The 21,414-nt window shown below is 35.8% G+C and overlaps 2 protein-coding genes and 1 long non-coding RNA gene across 3 annotated transcripts; 1 reads left to right on the plus strand and 2 right to left on the minus strand.

Moving 5' to 3' along the window:
- Nucleotides 1-2,070: 2,070 nt before the first annotated feature.
- Nucleotides 2,071-2,711, minus strand: LOC148908750 (uncharacterized). Its single transcript, XR_016120884.1, has 2 exons — nt 2,602-2,711; nt 2,071-2,257 (listed from the first exon to the last, which is right to left on the minus strand). It is a non-coding gene; the product is annotated as an uncharacterized LOC148908750 (long non-coding RNA).
- LOC148908751 (uncharacterized) lies at nt 2,697-6,820 on the minus strand. Its single transcript, XM_089035959.1, has 5 exons — nt 6,603-6,820; nt 3,945-4,007; nt 3,475-3,655; nt 3,095-3,253; nt 2,697-2,754 (listed from the first exon to the last, which is right to left on the minus strand). The coding sequence occupies exons 3-5, from the start codon at nt 3,573-3,575 to the stop codon at nt 2,697-2,699; spliced, it is 318 nt and encodes a 105-aa protein (XP_088892085.1). The 5' UTR covers nt 3,576-3,655; nt 3,945-4,007; nt 6,603-6,820.
- A 3,378-nt stretch (nt 6,821-10,198) lies between these two features.
- Nucleotides 10,199-13,104, plus strand: LOC116287143 (uncharacterized). Its single transcript, XM_031693781.2, has 2 exons — nt 10,199-10,293; nt 11,648-13,104. Exons 1-2 carry the CDS (start codon nt 10,278-10,280, stop codon nt 12,394-12,396), a joined length of 765 nt encoding a protein of 254 aa, XP_031549641.2. The 5' UTR covers nt 10,199-10,277; the 3' UTR covers nt 12,397-13,104.
- The last annotated feature ends 8,310 nt before the right edge of the window (nt 13,105-21,414 follow it).

A 21,414-nucleotide genomic window follows, 5' to 3' on the forward strand; every position in this document is an offset into this window, starting at 1 on the left:
ACAAATTAACAGATGTGGTTATGTGTCTCCCCAACCCCACCAAAGAAAAATAATTCACTGAATCCTGTAAGTTCGTAAATAAATTATCTAGTTTGAAAAAAAAATTGAAAAAGAATTTGTAAATAGATTATCATTTGTAGTGATGTGCCAGGCTCCATTTTTCTACGGCAAGCATCATTCGCCTACTGGGTTGCAAAAACTTTACATTCTATTTATCTGCTGTTTTGAATCGTTTAGTCATAATCCCTTACTTGCTCGTTCGTTATGTGCTCTAGTATATGATCAACTTGATCCGGTTATCAAGTCCGTTACAACTCGGATGTTCTGTTGGTCACGTCTCCTCCGCAGCCGCAATTAGTATCATCGGAAAGTATTCCCAGATGATTTTAATCATGTTGATTCATAAGTTGATAATGCACCACCGATATTTCGGAGGGGGGGTAAGTCAGCTGGAAGGGAGCAGGCCTGAATAAGTGAATCAGGTGTGACAGTTGGTAACTTAGTTAAGTAGAGAGTGTTGTTAATTAGTTATTTAATAATATTCGTCGTTCATTAGATCATTATTTAATTCGTTTGATTATTTGAATTCGTTCATCGGATACGTTTATTATTATTCGTTTATTCGTTCGGTCATTCATTGATCCTCAGTTTTTGTTCTTTCGTTTCTTCCGTTTATTGATTTATTCATGCGTTCATTTAATTATTGATCGTTCGTTCGTTCGTATTTAGTTCTTCTTTCTTCGTCGTCTTTCGTTCATTGGCTGAGTCAAAATGAGGACTAGCAGTTCCCCACCCCCCCCCCCCCCATTTCCTCAGTGTTAATTATTGTGATCGTCCAACCATTTCTTACTTTACTCTCGTGGTTTGTGGAGGACAGGGGGTGCCATGGGTAGAGCGGGTAGCATTGTGGGGCGGGCAAAGAATGATGTTCGTTGATTTCGACTGTATATATTGTTCATACTGATCTTAGGTTCTGCGTCCTGTGAAGGTAAGAAAGAGAGAAAAGGAGCCTTAAGACTGAATGGAAAAAATCTACAGAAAAAGAAAGCAAGGAAGAAAAGGAAAGGGACTAGAATGGATCTAGATGGGGAAACAAAAAAAAAAAAAGAACAAACAAAAGAAAAAAAGGAAGGAAGAAGGAAGGAAGGAAGGAAGGAGGAAGGAAGGAAGGAAAGGGAGGAAGGGAAGAAAGGAAGGGAGGGAGGAAGGGAGGGAGGAGGAGGAGGAAGGAAAGAGCGGAAGGAAGGAAAGGAAGGAAGGAAGGAAGGAAGGAAGGGAGGAAGGTGAGGAAGGGAGGAAGGAAGGGAGGAGGGAGGAGGGAGGGAGGGAGGGAGGAAGGAAGGGAGGAAGAATCGAATGAAAAAGATTTTTGGGTCCACGAGTTTAGACATATGAAATGTCGCTATCATGATGTAATCAGTATAGAAAAAAACATACGTTTGTAACCAGGCAAACAGGATTCATAGTATCAATCGTTGCAAATGAAGTATAGCCATCTTGTTTAATAATTCATAAAGCCTTTGGTGGTGCAATTGCTTCTCTCGATGATATATACGTCCATTAATCGTGGACGTGTATGGTCACTGTAACTCGACCAAGATTCTATGGCATCTAGATTTGTAATTTTACAGGAGTTCAATAATCGTGTTTCTTAGATACACAAACTTTGATTTTGGTCGGAAGAGAGTGGGATTGCGCGGGGCTAGAGTTTTCTTTTTTCAATGCGTTGGGCTTCCTTTGTCAAAGGCCAGGACTCTAAGCTAAATCCAAGATGGTGGACAATGATTCTTCGCTATGATATCTGAAAGTTCTGATTAATATTTTCGACATTTAAAGCTTTAAAATGCCTGGAAACCCACCAAAAAGAAAACTACATTCACTTCTCAACAAGGTAAGCTTGAAAAATAAGAATATGGAGTTGATGGCTACGCAAACGAACGACAATTTTGTTTGGGAAAAGTTTGGGGGCCTTACCCGGCAGTCTTACCAAATTGCGCACAAAAATATCGCACTTTATTTTTGCTTGTTTTTTCAATTGGAGGGAATTTTTCCAATTTTAGTTCTGTCGGTTCTTTTATCTAAATTGGGTTCCGTGTGTATAGAGCTACAATCATCCGTACCTTTAGTCTTTGCTTCAGGTCTTCGCATTCTTGTAATGTTCCATCAACTTCTTCATCGAGCTGGGCAAATTTTCTCTGTCCTTTTTTCTCACTTGGATTGTTTTCTTTTCTTGAATCTTGACCTTCTCGTTCAATGTCTTATAATAGTGTAAAAAAAGATGTTGTAATTGTTTTGAGAGAACTGAGAAGTATTTATTTTCAGGGGGCACAGATCCAGTTACAATGCGAAGTTGCTTCAGCGAAAGATTGTAATGTACCATACATAGTCTAAGAATGAGGTCCTGCACATTGTGTACACGTATTTTGGACTTTGATGACAGCTCTCTCTTTCTGTTCGTTTTCGCCCCAGGCCACATAGCTCTCACGTGACACTACTACAAGTGGAGGGGGTGGGGTGGGCACCAATTAGATTAAATTCGATGGCTCTATGATCAATTCATCGATTCCGCTGACACTGACGCAGAGCTCATCTTTTACTTACTTCAATTTCTTTATCTTTATCTTGGAGACATTTCTCTGCCAGATCCAGTCTCTCCTCCAGTTCGGATACTCCAGGCATCTTATGGTCCATATCTATCAACTTCTCGTATCGCTCACATTTCGTCGAAGTTGTCGAATCTCTTTATTTTTCTTCCTATGTTCAGAAAGAGAGACAGACAGAGAGCAGTCGAACGGATGGACCGTCATATAGACAGGCAGACAGATTGATAGACAGGCAGATAGATAGATAGACAGGCAGACAGATAGACAGGCAGACAGCAGCCGTGAGAGAATCCAAACAAAACAAAAATACAGGACCCAAAACTATTTCTTGCGGAACACCACAAGCTTGCTAGGATCATCATCAGATAATCAGACAGACAGACAGACAGACAGACAGACAGTCAGACAGACAGTCAGACAGACAGACAGACAGACAGACAGACAGACTGCACTCAGAAAGACAGACAGATTGAGAGATAAAATACGCTTACCTAAGTGAGGTATCAATACTAAAAGAAGACTCTTCGGCATCTCTAACGTCCTTTCTGATGTCCCTCGCTGTTGTGGTTGTCATGTGAACGAATCTTTCCATGTCAGCCACCTCTTTCCCTTGCAATCTTTGTAGCTTTTTTAAGGCTCTATTTTCGTCCCTATGAATGTAACACGAGTTAATATTATATCTGTTTTGCTTGTCTAACCAGGTTTGAATATAGATCCTTTTGCAGCAATTCTCAAACAAAATGAATGGATAAATGAATGAATGAATGAATGAATGAATGAATGAAGGAGCAGGAGCAGGAGCAGGAGCAGGAGCAGATGCTGTAGCTGTAGCTGTAGTAGTAGTAGTAGCAGTAGCGGTAGTATATCTTACCTTAACTCTTCTGAATCCAAACGAAGGTTTTGAGCCCGTACCCTCAACTCGTTGATCTTGTTTTCTCCTCGTCTCAATATTTCTTTGACTGCATTCTCCATTTCTTGCTGTTTTTCGCGTTTCTTAGGATCTCCTTTGGTTGTCAGAAGGACAAGAGTCTTTCGCGGTCAAAATCCTTTGGCTAAAAACAAAGTGGAAAAACTAGCCAATAGTCCCCTTCACAGTTTTCTGCGTCATCTTGAAAGGTTACTGTACCTTTGCATCGAAGCGATAACCGTGTTGACCTTGCAATAGTAGAGACCTACACCTTTTTTTCACATGTCTCTATCACTTCAAGTTAATTCACCACCGTTCTCGGTTCAATGTACAGGCACAGTTACCTTTCAAGATGGCACAGGGAACTGTGAAGCTATTCCTTTGGTTGGTACCCGGATTTTTCGAGTCAGCGATTCTGTCGTGATTATAATTACCTTTTCTTGAAGATGTGATTCTTGTCTTTCGTTGGCTTAAGTCATTTGAAACTATTCGCTTGTCTGCAAAAGGCAAAAGAATAAAATAATCCGCTATAGTATCGTATATAGAGATATCTTATGATGATTTTCTATTCGCTCGTATTATCATAGATATCTAAATTGGGCTGTCTTCGGGCACCTCAAGATATTCAAAATATTCAAAATATTCTATGATGCAGATAGGATAATTCGACTTCTTCCGGGAGCTAGGAAAGAAGCAAAACTGGAATATTTCCGTCATTAGGGACGTTTATATAATTATCTTGAATTATGAATGAGACCATGCACATTAAGCGAAATTTCTACGATAAGGATGGAATGTTCCCAAAGAACAGCGCAAGGAAAAACCTTCCAAAACAAAAACAAATCAGCAATCGTTAGAATTTACCAAAAAATCAACACTTACTGTAAGCGAGAGTATCAGTAATGTTCGCACTGTACGTCCCAAAATTTTGAATGCACTAAATTATCTGGTTGTTATTACCTAAAGGCCAGCTATTTGGGCACAAATGCATATTATAGACAAGGGAATGAAAGAGAAACCGAACTGTCGTCTTAATGGGCTGGTGTGAATCTATTTTGAGATTGAATGAGGCTTAATACAAGACAGGTGATAGTGAAACTCTGGCCATCGTGAGCTTAAATCGTGTTACAACTTTAACTTATCTGCTATGCTCAAATACATTAGACATGGTTAACAGGATGGATGACCTAGCTCATGCATGCTGAAGGACAAATCATTTCCTTATTTCCTTAAGGGGACATCGTCCGTCCAGTAGCCTTGAACAGAAGTGTCTCAAAATTTTGTCCTTAGTAACCAGAGATCCATTTAAGAAGAATCAGTGTAAACTGGCGATTTGAAAGGTGTAATCAAATTGGAAGGTATTCATTTTTCACGGCTTTGCCGCCTTTCAAAGCTCATTTAGCAGCATTAGTTTTGAAAGCTATAGATAAAAGTAATGATGATGTCGCTTCTTGAGCTCTTGACGTGTCCAATTTAACTTTTTGTAGTAGCACTCTAAATAATTGTAATAATTGCAATCAGGACGAAATAATTATAAAAATTTAGGCAAATACCCTATCCCGATGACATTGAAGGAAATAATTAATTTTCCTCTTTTAAATTTACTAGAAATTAAGTCATTGGTTTATTGTTTACACCTTTACAAATTACTGAAAAGATTGATCCGTTTATAACTCAGTCACCTTCTCTTCTCCTGTTCTAAGTCCTTCCGTTTCGTTTCGTTTCGTTTTCTCAGTTTTTACACGATCAGACCCTTTTATGTACACTTCCTTCCGAATCCCATTACGGGGTTCGTGCTACTCCTTGAAATCCTTGAAAAGTCCTTGAATTGAAAACACGTTTTTAAGGGCACTTGAAAAGCCCTTGAAAAAAAGGGAAAAAGCCATACTCCTGGAATACTCCTTGAATTTAATGCAAAATTTATGCTATTTCTAACTTTCCTTTTAAAATAAATAACGATTAAAATTGATTGAAGAGTTTCTGGTTGCTTGTTTGCTGGTTGGTTGCGTGTCATGATCGTTTTTATTATTGGTGGACGTGACCCCGGCTGAATTAGCTGCACTGTAACATTTAATCAATGTTTAAACCACGTTCTAATACAAAAAGCTTTGTCCTTGAAAATCGAATTTTTGTGCTTGAAAAGTGCTTAAAAATTGTCCTTGAATTTTGAAACGCAGTGGCGGATCCAGGATTTTTCAAAGGGGGGTTCCGTTTCTTAAACTGTGTATAATTCTCTTTTGTTTAGTCGATGTCTGACAAAAAAATTGGCTCTAATCACCTAATTTACTATCTAGGAACGGAACTTAAAGGTAAATTAAACATTATAAGAGCAAATATTTATCATTTCGTGTTCAACATTATCCTTGTGGATACTTTTAAGCAAAATTTATATAAGACATATTTCTATTACCTAAAAGATCAAACCTTCAAGGGGGGTTCCGTGGAACCCTTCGAACCCCCCCTGGATCCGCCACTGAAACGAAAATGCAGCACGAACCCTGCCATTAGATTTGGAAATCTAGGTACGCAATGCATTGTTTGTCACAGCGAAAATTTCCAATGATTTTCTATCATCCCTTGTTAAAACGAAATGTGTTCCGCCAATAACAACGAAAAATACTATTCTATAAAATATTAGGTGAATCTTTCTGTGGATAAGTTTCATTTACTTTATTTTTGAGTAAAAGCTGTTTTTTATCTAGTTGAAAACCGGGAACTAGGAAATATTGAGTTACGAACAAATTTTTTTTCTGATGGGGTAATAATTCGTTTCAAGCTGAGAGAAGCGAAACATCTGGTCCCAAATTCCCGCGCGTATCTTTAATATCAACTCCAATCCCATAATTTCTCGATATATTCATAATTTTTGGGTTTCTGTAATGATAATAATGATAATAATTTTATTCTAGCGCATTACATAATATCTCAATGCTCTTACAATATAGAATAAATCAATAAATAGTGAATAAATATATATATATATATATATATATACACTGCAATAATAATAATATGTTTCCTATTTTGAAAACCAGGATTTTTATGCTTTTTACGTCTATCTTTTATCAGTCACTACTAAAGAACTAACTCACCCTCTTGTTTAAACTTAAAAACTGTGTTTTCCTTCTCACCCTGAAACACCTCTTCTACTTGTGAGGAATCGCCTTTTGTTTCTTCAGATAAGTTATCGTGCTGCAGAATTTTACCAATCACTTTATATTGGTCGTTTATGTGCTGGTTAAAATCCAGCTTACCAAGAGCGACCTCTGTTCCTGTTTCTGTTTCTTTTATGTTATCGATCTGTGTGACGTTTTCTTGTACTCTTACAAGCAAATCTATGGACATAATGATCATTCTTTAGACCCATAGATAGAAGATAAATTATTGTGAAACCAGTGAACATAATCAAAACGCTATAAATAAGTAAAATAAATAAATAACATTATAGGTTCAAGCTGCTGCATGGTTTTCGTGAAGTTTACTATCAAGATCTTTTAAAATATAAAATATTATTTTATATGTTTGTGTGATTTCAGTGATTATTCACGAACGGAAAGAAATAAAATATTTATAACTTTCAATTCTTATGCTTGAAGTTAGTCAAGTCTCCTTTCTTCTGCCTATTCACGAACAAAAAGCAATAAGATATTTATAACTTTCAATTCTTATGCTTGAAGTTAGTCAAGTCTCCTCCCTCCTGCTTCAACACTAACATCAATAGTTCACGGCCATTTTTCTCAAACTAAAGAGGACTATTGTATTTGTTAGCTCGCTATTTTTATACTTTCCCGAAGTATTTTGGTATTCGTATTCTAGGTTCAGTTTCTTGCATTTATTTTGATAATATTTACCTTTGTTTGTTCGCTTCTCTTCTGTATGTGATCTGGAATCATCCACAAAATCTGAATGATACGTCATTACGCTTTGCAGTTCACAGTCCCTTTCGTCGTCAAAACTATCGTCAGAGTATTCTGATATATCATTGGCTGATTTGGCGTTGATTTTTTCGTTCTCATAGCAATGTAATATCTTTTGGTCTGAGACAAAAATTGAGAAATAAATAGATTGAATTTCGTGTGAAATAAAAGTTAGGAAAATCAATATTCATCCCAGGAGAGAGGGGTCGTCTCTAGGCAAATCGCTGTTTCAATTTATGACGTCACGTTGCAGCTCGATTTTCAAAATGGAGCCGACTTTGAAAACAGATAGGTGACGGATAAAAGGGTCAAAATATTTTTATTACGACAACTTTCTGTCTTGATTTAACAATAAATACAATAAATAAATAAATTATTCTATGGATACCTTGGAGAAAGACTATGGTTTTAAAAGTTGAAAATTAGAAAGATAGCTCTAGTGCCGTGTACATTTTGAATTGTAAAAAGACACGAAGAAAATCAAGAATCAGCCCCAAAATAGGAAGGTTAATAAAGACGATATTAAGCATCATCTATGCCAATTTTCAAGGGAATTGGTCTTTTGAAACTCCATATCAATCCCTTCAAAGTTTTGATTGGGTTTGAGAGACGAAGTATACGATAAATGGGTGCTTTCAAAAGAAAATGAAATAAAAATATACACTTAATTTTAATAGTAGACATTTAAATAACAGATCAAATATTGGCATGCGACTGTAATAACTATTTGATAATAATGAGTTCATATTAAGGCTGCGCTGCTTCCTCCCTCCGTAAAAATCAACATGTGAGTTGAGCGTTGTGTGCATAGAACATTTAATGTAGTGGTAGTGCGTGTGAGCGAAAAGTGTCCCCAATTAATGCCAGAACGACTAGACACTTAAATAAAAGTGATTTATTTATTTATTTTATTATTGCTCTTTATGAGAATATTTCATTCTAATTAAACTCAGTATATATATAGTTTTATGTCGATTCTGTCGATTTGAATATAGAAGTTGATTTTTGGACAAACTCAACTCAAATCTCATGACACACACAGACTAACAGAGCGAGTCCGGGAATTGTATTCAAACTTAAATTTTCTTCGCTATCTAATTGGCTCTTAACAACGCTGATTTAGCTTAGAATACTCTGGAAAAGTAACATTGTTTTCATTGTATAAATGCTTACCTAGTTCCTTGGATCCTTTCAAGCAATTCTGTTCGTATTTTGCCACGAAATAATAAACATCTCTTGAAGTTAAAGCAGTTCTTTCGGAACCCTTTTTCAAAAACGAAGACATGTGAATTCTTTTCCACTGTTTTGTCTTCTCAATAGTTTGTTTAATAATGACAAATCAATCACCAAACGAAACCTTAAAGGTTGTTCCCTAGTTTAGTCTGCCTCCAACTGTTTCTAATGGAAAACTTGAAAATTCTAATGTTAAATAAAAGAGAATAAAACTAGCCCGATATAGTAAGCTAACCATAATTACTTTGTTTTAATTTACTTAACTTGAAAACGTTTAGCTTTTTAAGCACAACGGAGACGAAAAACATGTGGCCGACAAAAAAAAAAAAAAGAAAAAAAAATCTTGAAAATAATCTATTATGATGAACAAAGTATTGCGACTGGGTTCCTGATGAACAGAAGTAAATAAGGCACGCTGAGCATATTAATTCCTGTACTTTCTACACTGCATTAATAATGGATAAGCGTTCTTTCGAAATCTTATCAGAAAGCTTAAGTGTTTGGACAACGGTTTCGCGGCTTGAACTTTTAAACGTAAATCTTATCACTTGGTGACAATTTCCTTTTCGATCGAAAGGTGGCAAAATAATAAGAGTTTAATGAAGAACACTTTGGGACCAGTTTCTAAGGCTAGGTGCCAACATACAGTACGTTACGTTAATGCCCTTTCCAAAATTGAGGAAGAGACTATGGCCTAGTGTAGAAATTACTTCTATTTAAAGAATAAACCCCATCACATGAAAGATCACTCTAAGGTTATTACGTTTATCGAGTTTGAAAAAGTTTGGGCAAATACTGACTCATTAACAGGCGTTAAACAAATCGTAAAAATAAGACGAGAAAATGTATGTGTTTTGGGGACGCTGTTCTCAAAGCCCATACATTTTCTCTTATTTTTTGCTTGCTATTTAGTATACAATTCATCCAATAATAGTATACCTACTCAGTGATATCAATAGTATGAGTTTTTTTTTTTTTTTTTTTTTGTGAAGGGCATTATTTCTTACTTAGATTAATATTTTCACCCGGCCCTAACCCCTTGCTCAATAACGTTAATCTTTAAAGAGGAAGCCCAGATCACAAAAGAAGTGATTTTCACTAGGGTCCTAGTAAAGGATCCAATTGCAGTCGAGTGTTTATTTATTAAGATTTTAGGGAAGTTTCATTTAATATGACAATAGGGCATTACCAGGACTCCCTTTATTTACCATTCCCAAAACGAAAAGCCCCCCTTTATATATTTCAGAAAATTTAGGGACTCATTAACATCTTCATGCACACCCTCTCGTCATATTAATTATACTTCCTTTAGAAACTTATTTTTGAGAGAAGTTGCACAGTTATTTTTTTAGGATGGGATTGAATGAGGGGGGTGGGTACGAGGTGGGGGCTGTAACGGATTATATAACACTGCCTTAAAAAGTTTGACGTCCCATCTCCTTCTCGTACGTTTGCTCTCAGCCAATCAGATTTGACAAATAACTCTTATTATATACGTTGACACTTTAACTTTGTGAAGACAACATCTGCCAACTTGCTTCAGTTCATGATCTAACACCACAAACAAGCGGAAAACTGCTAGTTCCTTTTGAAACGAGTCAAAAATCAAGCCATGAAATGAACTCTCTCTCAGGTAGGCATAGCTTTTTTCCCTTAATTAAAAAACTTACAATCTAACGATAATGCTACCGAGATAGCGAGGGAGGAAAAACCAGAGTCAAACCCGGAGAAAAATATTTTGACGTTTGGAGGATAACCAATAAGTAACTCTATTCACATTTCAGTACCATACCGAGTCCTGGAATTTGTGTTATCGCACTCTTAATCTAATTTTGTCAAAATTGTATTTTAGAGTTGTTTTTTTGGGGGGGATTTGACTGCTAGTTTAGGGATCTAACTTTTCTCAACTAGCTTACCGCAATTTTCATAAACATACGAACTCCGAGTCTCTGTGTCTGAAATTAGGATTTTCACTGCTAAAACTTCTTAATTTCAAAACTTGGAGTGTTTAAATTCCTTAATTTCAAATATTTCAAAATATTTGAGGAATTAATTAAAGAGTTCTTCACACTTGTATAGAGATAATTGCAATGAAATACCACGAATTCCATTCGAACAATTTATGCCAACATTCGCCATTTTCGAATTTTACTTCTTAAATGTCGCAAATATACTCAAAAATTATTTTTCATGTAAGGAAATATTTTAATTGAAATCATCCGAAATTTAATTTTAGTGAAACTTCAATGAAATGATATTTAATTGAAGTACACCTTACCCCTGATACAATACTTTCAGTATTGATTCTACATAAAGTGAATAGTTGAATGGTGAAATATTTCTTTTATTGAATGTTGTGTCTTCAAGTTATGAAGGTTTATACTTCCAATTTGTTACTGACTATGACATCACCGCAGGATTTTGAGTGTATTTGTTTTAAATTTTAATACTTAACACTAGCCATAACGAGACACAAAATTTACAGTAAATAAGCCCTGTAAAGATATTCCAGTGGAAAGTATTATATTTTAACGCATTTTTATATGGGCGGGACTTCAGGATCAATTGTTTTGCATCTTTTCTTCAATTCTTAGTAACTATGAAACTCGCAGATATTTTGATCACAAAATGCAAACCAACGAGAAACGTCAAGAACGATGTTAGTCCGCGTCCACACGTATCCGGAAATTTTTGTATCCGCAAATTATTTTTTGCGGATACGAAAATGTTTGCGTCCACACGCAGCGTATTCGAATCGTTTTCACCGTCCACACCGTTTTCGTAAAATTTGCGGATACGGATACAAAAATTTGCGGACACGTGTGGACGCAACCCGTATCCTTAAAAAAAAATTTGCAGATACAAAAATTTCCGGATACGTGTGGACGGGGCCTTATTGTTGAGAAGGTGACGTCACACTCATTTTCATAGTACTGAACAAAAGCATAACACAACTAGATAAAATATCAAACATTTTCCTGTTTCAGGCCGAGTACTTTGGATGCAAATACTACAAGCAAGTATTGGTTTCTTCTTTGTTTATTTGTGGGTGATTACAGATAGCTCTTCTGTTGATGGACAGCTCATTAAGAGGTCTCAATGGGGTTGGAGTCTAGAGAATGCTTCCTACCACCAGATGGAAGCCAAAGATTATCCAACCTGCCTAGTAAACTGCATTACAGACAAGAGATGCCGAAGCCTTACTTATGATTTGCTTGGGAAGAAATGTAAGCTGAGTGGTGAAACCCGCTGGTCAAAGCCATTGCAGTACATAGGTAATATATCAAACAGCATCTACATGGAAATGATACTGACGGCCGATAGAATGCAGCAGATTACCCCTGGAATAGCGGTCACCTCTGAACCACTGACCACACCACAGACTACCTCTGAACCACCGACCACCACTGAACCATCGACCACCACTGAACCACCGACCACCACTGAATCCCCGACCACCCCTGAGCCACCGACCACCACTAAACCACCGAACACCACTAAACCACCGACCACCCCTGAGCCACCGACCACCACTAAACCACCGAAAACCACTAAACCACCGACCACCACTGAACCACCGACAACATTTGATTCAAGCAAATATTGTATAGGCAAAGCTAGTGGAGATTATTTACACCCAACTGACTGTAAGCAGTACATCACATGTTCAAATGGCTATACACATGAAAGATCTTGCAACAACGTAGTTGGTCCAGTGTGTCCTGCAGGATGCTAGAAGTATAGCCAGACATGTGTCACAACTGTCTGGACTTCACCTCATATAAACATGACCAAGAGCCAATCGGAATTCGTGTATATCTTTATTTTACATGTTTTTTTCTCTTTTTTTGTTATTGTAAGAATTATTGGTCATAATACCTTTGGACTCTGGAAATATTGTATTATCATTGTTATAGTATTGCACGGTGACTGTGCGACTTGAGATTACTTCTCACATAATCTCACAATCTTAATACCGCACTGTAAAAAATTGCCTGGTTGAAACAACCAAAAAAAATGGTTATAAAAAATTGAATGGTTATTTCAACCAAACTGTTATTGGTTGATAAAAATGGTCAATATCAAAATGGTCGTCATTAAGAGATTCATTTTGGTGCATCCGGCTCTAAATACGAGTCTTCTGAAAAAAATCTAAATATGTTGACGGTTGTACATAAGCGTTTCTGTTTACTTTAACACATCAGCAAGAAAAGGTTTGACTCATTGGAATTTTAGTTTAGGCGTTAATAGTATTATTTTACTTCAACTTGCATCTTTCCTTGATTCTTTTGATATAAACAATCCGAACATAAAACTATGTGCGAGTGTACGCATGCACAGTGGGTGCACAGTGCTAGAAATATCCCACATGAAATGTCAGCAGTTCATTTCCTTATAAAAATAGTCAATGTAGTCTATACTGAATAAAAACTATGTGCATGCTTGTTAGTGTCGTGTAACGTTCGCAAGCAGATGACATAAGACGATCATTAAACGTTTAATTATCGATCTGCTAACATCTTAACGAGTGAGCGAGTGACACATTTGCATATTTTAGACCCCTCACAATAACTACGCTACTTTCTACGCTTCGCGTATCCAAGAGTTAAAAAATGGTTGTTTCAGTTGCATTGCTTTGGCCTTAAAAATATTGATTATAATGACCCATATACTTTTGGTTGTTAAAATCCGCAGTATTGTAAAATTGTTTATAATAACCAATAATATTATGGTTGTTGTAACCCAAAGTAAATCGCTCATAACAACCAATTATATTTCAACCATTTTAAAACTGGTTGTGTCAGTTGCATAAACTTAACCAATGTTTTTTGGTTTAATTAGCCCCATTAAAATAAAGATTGATTGATTAATTGACTGGCTGGCTGGCTGATGGCTTTTGTAAGCCCTGTACTATATAAAAACCAAGCAGAAATAGCCGTACGAAAGTTCGTGCTTGGGGAGTTTCCCGCATGTGGTGTTTACACGTTTACTGGACACTTGGATCGCTGCTTTCCTCGCTATACGCATGCCCAGAAGGTGACACTGTCAGCGGTCTTTACAATAATATGATTTGAACTGCTGCCTGCGCATGGAGAAATCTGGCTACATATTCACTATAATTTGTTTGAACTAATTCAAATAGTAGAAAACCAATAAATAATAAGGAAAACAAAGCCGTTCAATCCCATCCCAGGAGAGATGGGTCGTCTCTAGGCAAATCGCTGTCGTTTCAATTCATGACGTCACGTTCCAGCTCGATTTTCAAAATGGTGCAGACTTTGCAAGACGGTTAGATGATGGATAAAAGGGTCAAAATATTCTTATTAAGACGACTTTCTGTTTTGATTTAGCATGTAATAAAAATTCTAGTTATTGCAAAATATGTTTTACGAGTTATTCTACGGATACTTTGGAGAAAGACTATGGTTTTAGAAGTTGAAAATTAGAAAGATAGCTCTAGTGCCATGTACATTTTGAATTTTAAAAAGACACGAAGAACATCAAGAATCAGCCCCAAAATAGAAGGGTTAATAAAAACGATATCAAGCATTATCTATGCCAATTTTCAAGGAAATTTGTCTTTTGAAACTCCATATCAATCCCTTCAAAGTTTTGATTAGGTTTGAAAGACGAAGTACCATAAATGGGTGCTTTCAAAAGAAAATGAAATAAAACTATACATTTCATTTTATTAGACATTTAAATAGCAGATATGATCATATGGGCATACGATTTTTACTAATTATCTAATAATAATGAGTTCATATTAATGGTGCGAAGATTGCTCTGTATGACAATAATTTATTTCAATTAAATTCAGTATCGATACGTAAAATCACACCAACATAGCATGCGTAAAACACAAAAGTCATGAATAAAGCAAAGCCAAATATCTCATGACAAACAATAACTGGCTCTGAATAGATTTTTTAATTAACGAAGCCAGCATAACAAAGTGCACGTGAAATAACACCAAACGCACAGCAAAATACTGCATGCGTAAAATACAAAATCAAAAGTCATGAATAAAACTAAGCCCACCCAAACATATCTGACAACCAAAACATTGCCCAGGAATGATTTTAACGAAGCCAGAACAGCAGAAAATGGCCAAGGAACCGAAAGAGGGCACGATACAAAAGTATGAACGAAGTAAAACCACGGAGTGCACAATAAAACAAAACCAAAAAGCAAGCATTGACAAAAACCCATGAATAACTTTGAGCCAAATAGTTCATGACCAAACACAAATGGCAAATATATTAAACGAACGGCCAGTGGAAGTGACTGTGGCAACCAAAATATAGCATAACTAGCTTATGACCAACAACTGACTAGCAAACATTACTATTAGAACTACAAAACGTACAAACCAAGGGAAATTTACTGCCAACGTAAGGAAAGTTGAGCTAAAACTTGATAAAACAGCTAATCTTGCCACGAACATTAACGAAACTCGGCAAGTATCGAAAAAACCCGACAAATTAAGTAAAACAGGAATATTACCGCAAGTTCTCCTGGTACTGATGTAGGGAGTCTTTGTTTGCGTTTTCCTGGTTTTGCTGGTCAGCTATTGGATTCACTGGGACATCGGGGAGTACGGGAACTTGTACTTCTTGATTGCTTGGCCAAGTTAAAATCAAGCTACCGAAGAGGAACATACGTCGCAACTGGGTACAGAATGTGTTTTCTCACTGTTCATATACTCGTGTGGCGGAAGACCGCTGAGCATAGTAAGCTAACTATAATTACTTTGCTTCAATTTACTTAACTCGAAAACGCTTTTTTTTTTAAGCACAAGGGAGTCGAAAAACATATGGCCAACATTCACGAACAGAAGTAAATAAGGCACGCTTAGTATAATAATTCCTTTCTACACTGCATTAATAATGGATAAGCGTTCTTTTGAAATCTTATCAGAAAAAAGAGCTTAAGTGTTTTGAACAAAAATCTTATCACTTAAATCTTATCACTTCCTGGCAATAACCTCTTCGATCGAAAGTTGACAAAATAATAAGGGTTTAATGAAGAACACTTTGGGACCAGTTTCTAAGGCTAGGTGCCAACATACAGTACGTTACGTTAATGCTCCAATCAGCCTTTCCAAAACTGAGGTAGAAATTGGGGCCGAGTGTAGAAATATTAATCTAAGTAATATATACAGTATTCATGTCCGTGTTGTATCAGATATACAACCACGAGGCGTAGCCGAGTGATTGTATATCTGATACAACACGGACATGAATACTGTATATGACTTATCAAACGTCTAGGTTAGTTTATTTGTGTTTCGCTAAAATTTTCAAAATTAAAGTGAATTTGGCCAAGAAAATCCAACTTAAAGTTTATGCAAATGAACACAGTTTTGTATCAGTTTTACAACACTCTTCATGGTCGTGATTTCTGTTGTGTTTTCCTCATGAATTATTCATGAGTTTGATAATTAAAAAATAAACCCCATCACATGAAAGATCACTCTAAGGTTTTTACGTTTATCGAGTTTGAGAATGTTTGGGCAAATACTGACTTATTAGCAGGCTTTAAACAAATCGTAAAAATGAGAGACAATGTATGTTTTTTTTGGACGATGTGAGTCTAAAACCCCATACATTTTCTCTTATTTTTGGCTTGCTATTCAGTATAGAATTCATCCAAACATGCTAAAACTCGATAATAGTACTCAGTGATGTCAATAATATGAGCTTTTTTGTGATGGGGATTATTTCTTACTTGGATTAATATTTTCACTCGGCCCCAATCCCTTTCTCAATTCCTGAACGGCCAATAATAAATGTAATCTCTAAAGATGCCCACCTCCTCGTCATATTAAATAAACTTCCTTTAGAAACTTTTTTTGAGAGAAGTTGCATAGTTTATTTTCAGGATGGGATTGAATGAGGGGGTGGGTACTAGGTTAGGTGACGTGGAGAGGGGGGGGGGGGGTATATACAAAACATATTTTAGCTAAGTACGGAGTGGGGGGGGGGGGGGGGGGGGGGAGAGAGATGGCTGTAACGTATTACTTAACACTGCCTTCATTACCAAGTTTGACGTCCCATCTTCTTCTCGTGCGTTTGCCCTCAGCCAATCAGATCTGACAAATTACTCTTATTATATACGTTCACACTTATTTCTAATTTTGTGAAGACAACATCTGCCAACTTGCTTCAGTTCATGATCTAACGCCACAAACAAACGAAACAAGTCAAAAATCAAGTCACGAAATGAATTCTCTCTCAGGTAGGCATAGCTTTTTTCCCTTACTTAAAAAACGTACAATCTAACGATAATGCTACCGAGATATCGAACTAGAATTTAGAAGTTGATTTTTGAGGAGGAAGGAAAAGCCAGTACCCGGAGAAAAAAAACTTTGACGCGCGGAGGATAACCAATAACACTTAACCATCACACTCCTTATTTGATTTTGTCAAAGTTATATTTTAGAGGAATGTTTTGGGGGGATTTGACTGCTAGTTTAGGGATCTAAAATTCGCAACTGGTCGCTGCAGTTTTCAAAAACATGCGAACTCGGCGGTGTCTCCGAGCTGAGTTGCACGGTGAAATTTCGTTTTCCGCTGCCGCCAGTCAAAAATATGAAAGGTACCAACTGATTAGGTTTGATTGACGGCAGCGAAAAGTTCGAATGTTTATGAAAATGCAGTAAAGTCTGCAGTAGTATATAGGGATATTTCCCCCCTTTTTTTTATATACAAAAATACTTCAAAATACAAATGAACTATTTTTCACACGCTCATTTCTTGATTTCAACAAACGTTATGGGATTCGGTTATACGAGTAAGGGCTGGATGCAACTCAGTAATTATAGTTAGACGAGTTCACTAAATTAAAAGTTTCCTGTCGGGTAGAGTCGAGAAAGCCGAGGTACGTTAAGAAGTGAAATGGAAGGACATTGGTAAAATGGGAAGAAACAAAACAAAGCAAAAAAAAAAAAAAAAAAAAAAAAAAATCCATAACGCTAAATGAGAAAAAGAGAGCTAGAGAGCTAAGAGGTAATTCATTCCTGAGTCTTAATTGAATTAGAAAAGGCTGAATCGAAGCGAGCCAGGGAGCTACTATAACAAAATGAATCAATAACGCTTCAAATAAAGGAACACCATGACTTTTTTTTTTTTAATTTAAAAGAAAAATATATAAATAAAGGAAAAACAATGGATACAGTGAAAAACAAACGCTGAGAAGAGGAACGAATTTTAGGTTTTGATATTTTTTCTTTGGCTTCATAAACAGTTCAAGTAAGAGGAATTATTTTTTTGACGTATTTGATCGATCTCCTGGAGCTTAATTCGCACTGACGACATAGATCACATGGTTTTCTCGTTAAAAGTCAATTTTCGATTAAAATTCCTTGAAAAAATATGTTTATAAATTAACTGTTTTTTTCTTTTGTCGCTTAACAAAAAGGGGCTATGTTTTCCGTTTCTTTACTCAAAGATATACAATGTTTAAGGAATTTTTCCTAGAATAACTCTGTTATATATGCTATTTGTGTAAAAAAATAAATGAAATAAAAAAAGAGTTCTTCTCACTTGTTTAGAGATAATTGCAGTGGAATACTCACGTAACCCAAGCTCACTACATTTATAAGAGAATGTATGGGGATTTAGAATATGCCGTATTTTATTTAGAAAAACGAGTTTCAGCGAGTTTTAATTAAGTGTATTTAAAAGAACAAAATCCAACACCAAGAAATATTTTTTTCTTATATTTGTATCAAGAGAATATTAAGGAATTAATAATAATTAGTTTTAAAATTTTTTGATACTCCTATGGGAAGTATTATATTTACGAATATTTCTAAGAGTCTGTGATTTCCTGATCTATGCTCAACACCAAGCATCGCCTTAGATTTACGTATTTTTTCCCCCCGTAAATAAGTTCTTGATTAATTCCATTTAAACCCAAAGGTTGGTAGAGGGACTTTGCTATTAGGATTAGTTGTTTTTGTCTGTCAGTTTATTCAATAGGTGGGCGTACTGTTTACATTTCCAAAAATCAAATTTTGAGCCATAAACGATTGGACTTAAGAAATACAAAGAAGTCATAACTGTCTTTTTTAACAGCTTTATTGGGAAACTAGTATTACATTGTGTTGAATAGAAAAAACTAATAGTTACCTAGAAAGGAACATTTGTTGATAACATTTATCAATTTGAGAGCAGTTGCTTCATTAGTTCAACATCTTGCCAAACAACCAACGTACATTTAACTGTCAAATTTCACAACTTTAACTTGAAAACCATCAAGAGATTTGTCCTCAAATAACTAAATTCTCAGATATCTTCCAAGCGATAGGATCTTGACACTTTTGACGTTTGTTTGTTTATTGCTTGAATTTCAAAGAATTTCACGTTCTTGATCAAAACAAATGACGTCATCGTACGCCTAACCCATTCTGAGTAACTAAAATATATTTTTAGGCACTGCCTTAAAGGGGAGCTCTCGATACGGAAGCGACTAGGAGAACAATTTGAATGAAACTGAAAGGTAAAAATAAGATCGGGGAAAAATCTTCAATCATTTTTTATTCGAGATGAAGATAATTTCTCTCATAATAAAAACCATGCAGTGAAATCGAATCGAAATGCACTACATTGTTTTGTTTCGTTTTTTGTTATCATACTTGCTCGAAGAGCTTAACATGACGAGCTGGAGAGCCCATTTTACGGTAAACAGCATGTAGTCTTGGTTGCTACAGATAATAGTTAATCCGATTTTCGTGATGTCAAGATGACGAATGCCAGGCAAAAACATCAAGCATCTGTAAATATGCCTACACTCGATCTATTTAGAGTTATAAACCAAGTCATTCGCACAAATAGGTCGCTCGGCTATGAAAGTCCCAATAAGACACCCAAAACAATATACTTGTCATATAATCACTTATTACCTGTAGCATTAAAAATGCCAATGAAACAATTTGATTGAAATAAACATTTATGAAAATATATACCTTTAACCCGCTCCCAAAAGAACAACACCAGCAACACAAGCTAAGAACAGACGTATCATGTACAAAACAGAAACAGAGTCACATCTATCACAAAACACAGTGATCTAAGTAAGCATACAAATTATACAGGTATACGAGTACCTAAGTACAAATGTGCCTACAGATCTAATACATAACACGGACAGTGATCTAAGTAAGCATGCAAATTATACAGGTATACAAGTACCTAAGTATAAATGCGCCTACAGATCTAATACAAAACACAGTGATCTAAGTAAGCATGAAAATTATACAGGTATACGAGTACCTAAGTATAAATGCGCCTACAGATCTAATACATAACACGGACAGTGATCTAAGTAAGCATGCAAATTATACAGGTATACAAGTACCTAAGTATAAATGCGCCTACAGATCTATCATAAAACACAGTGATCTAAGTAAGCATGAAAATTATACAGGTATACGAGTACCTAAGTATAAATGTGCCTACAGATCTAATACATAACACGGACAGTGATCTAAGTAAGCATGCAAATTATACAGGTATACAAGTACCTAAGTATAAATGCGCCTACAGGTCTAATACATAACACAGTGATCTAAGTAAGCATGAAATTATACAGGTATGCGAGTACATACCTAAGTATAAATGCGCCTACAGATCTATCATAAAACACAGTGATCTAAGTAAGCATGAAAATTATACAGGTATACGAGTACCTAAGTATAAATGTGCCTACAGATCTAATACATAACACGGACAGTGACCTAAGTAAGCATGCAAATTATACAGGTATACAAGTACCTAAGCATAAATGCTGCCTACAGATCTAATACATAACACGTACAGTGACCTAAGTAAGCATGCAAATTATACAGGTATACAAGTACCTAAGCATAAATGCTGCCTACAGATCTAATACAAAGACAATAAACGCACATCACATACATAAAATAACAGCAAAAGGGTTAGATAGGCATTGATAATGTGTAAGAAAAACCTGAAATCCTTTGATCTTGGGCAATAGTTCATCGAAACGTTCTCAGTGACCCTTTCAAATAAAGCGCCACAGTAGAGTCACATGATATCTTATAACGACGTAAATATTGTTTCAGTGATGTAATGTGCCGTCCATTGATAGTGGCATGCTATGTGCTCATGCTGTGTTAATCCGTACGATGACATGCATTACGCAAGTATTCCCTATGCAATGAATAGAAATGAAATCTGAGACGAGCACTTTGAAAGTGCTGCTTCACGCCGGTAACTAAGCCGTGTAGCTCGTCATGAAACAGTTGAATATTTGGTGTAAATTTATATTTCATTCATTAATTAAATAAATTATATGTGGAAAGATATAAAATTATTGAATGAAAATCTTCTTTGTTTTGCCGATGGGACCTCGCGATAGGTGGCGAACAAAGCTGCATTTTTCTTGAACGATAAACATACGATAGTTGGTTAAAAACATTTTGTTAAAGATTTACAAAGTTAAATAAAGGACGAATATTTGTTGTCGTAATATGCTCTCCGTGATATATTTCCCCAGCATTAAAATAAATTAAGCTTATCTATAGAAATATAAAAAGTTTTGAGAGAAAGTCTTTAATTTGTCGATTCGTCGAGAAAAATGCTTGTCAAAAAAAAAAAAAAAAAAACCGATTTTTTGCTAAAAAAACACACCCCTGAATTCTTGAAGAACACTTCTTGATTCACCTTTGAAAGTTTTTTTAAAAAAATGTTTTAGGTCTATAATTTTTTCTTTGCATTTGATAGCC

This window comes from Actinia tenebrosa, unplaced genomic scaffold, assembly GCF_029948245.1.
Source record: "Actinia tenebrosa isolate PJP-AT-01 unplaced genomic scaffold, QUT_ActTen_1.0 PGA_scaffold3__52_contigs__length_22856419, whole genome shotgun sequence".
Classification (NCBI taxonomy): domain Eukaryota; kingdom Metazoa; phylum Cnidaria; class Anthozoa; order Actiniaria; family Actiniidae; genus Actinia; species Actinia tenebrosa.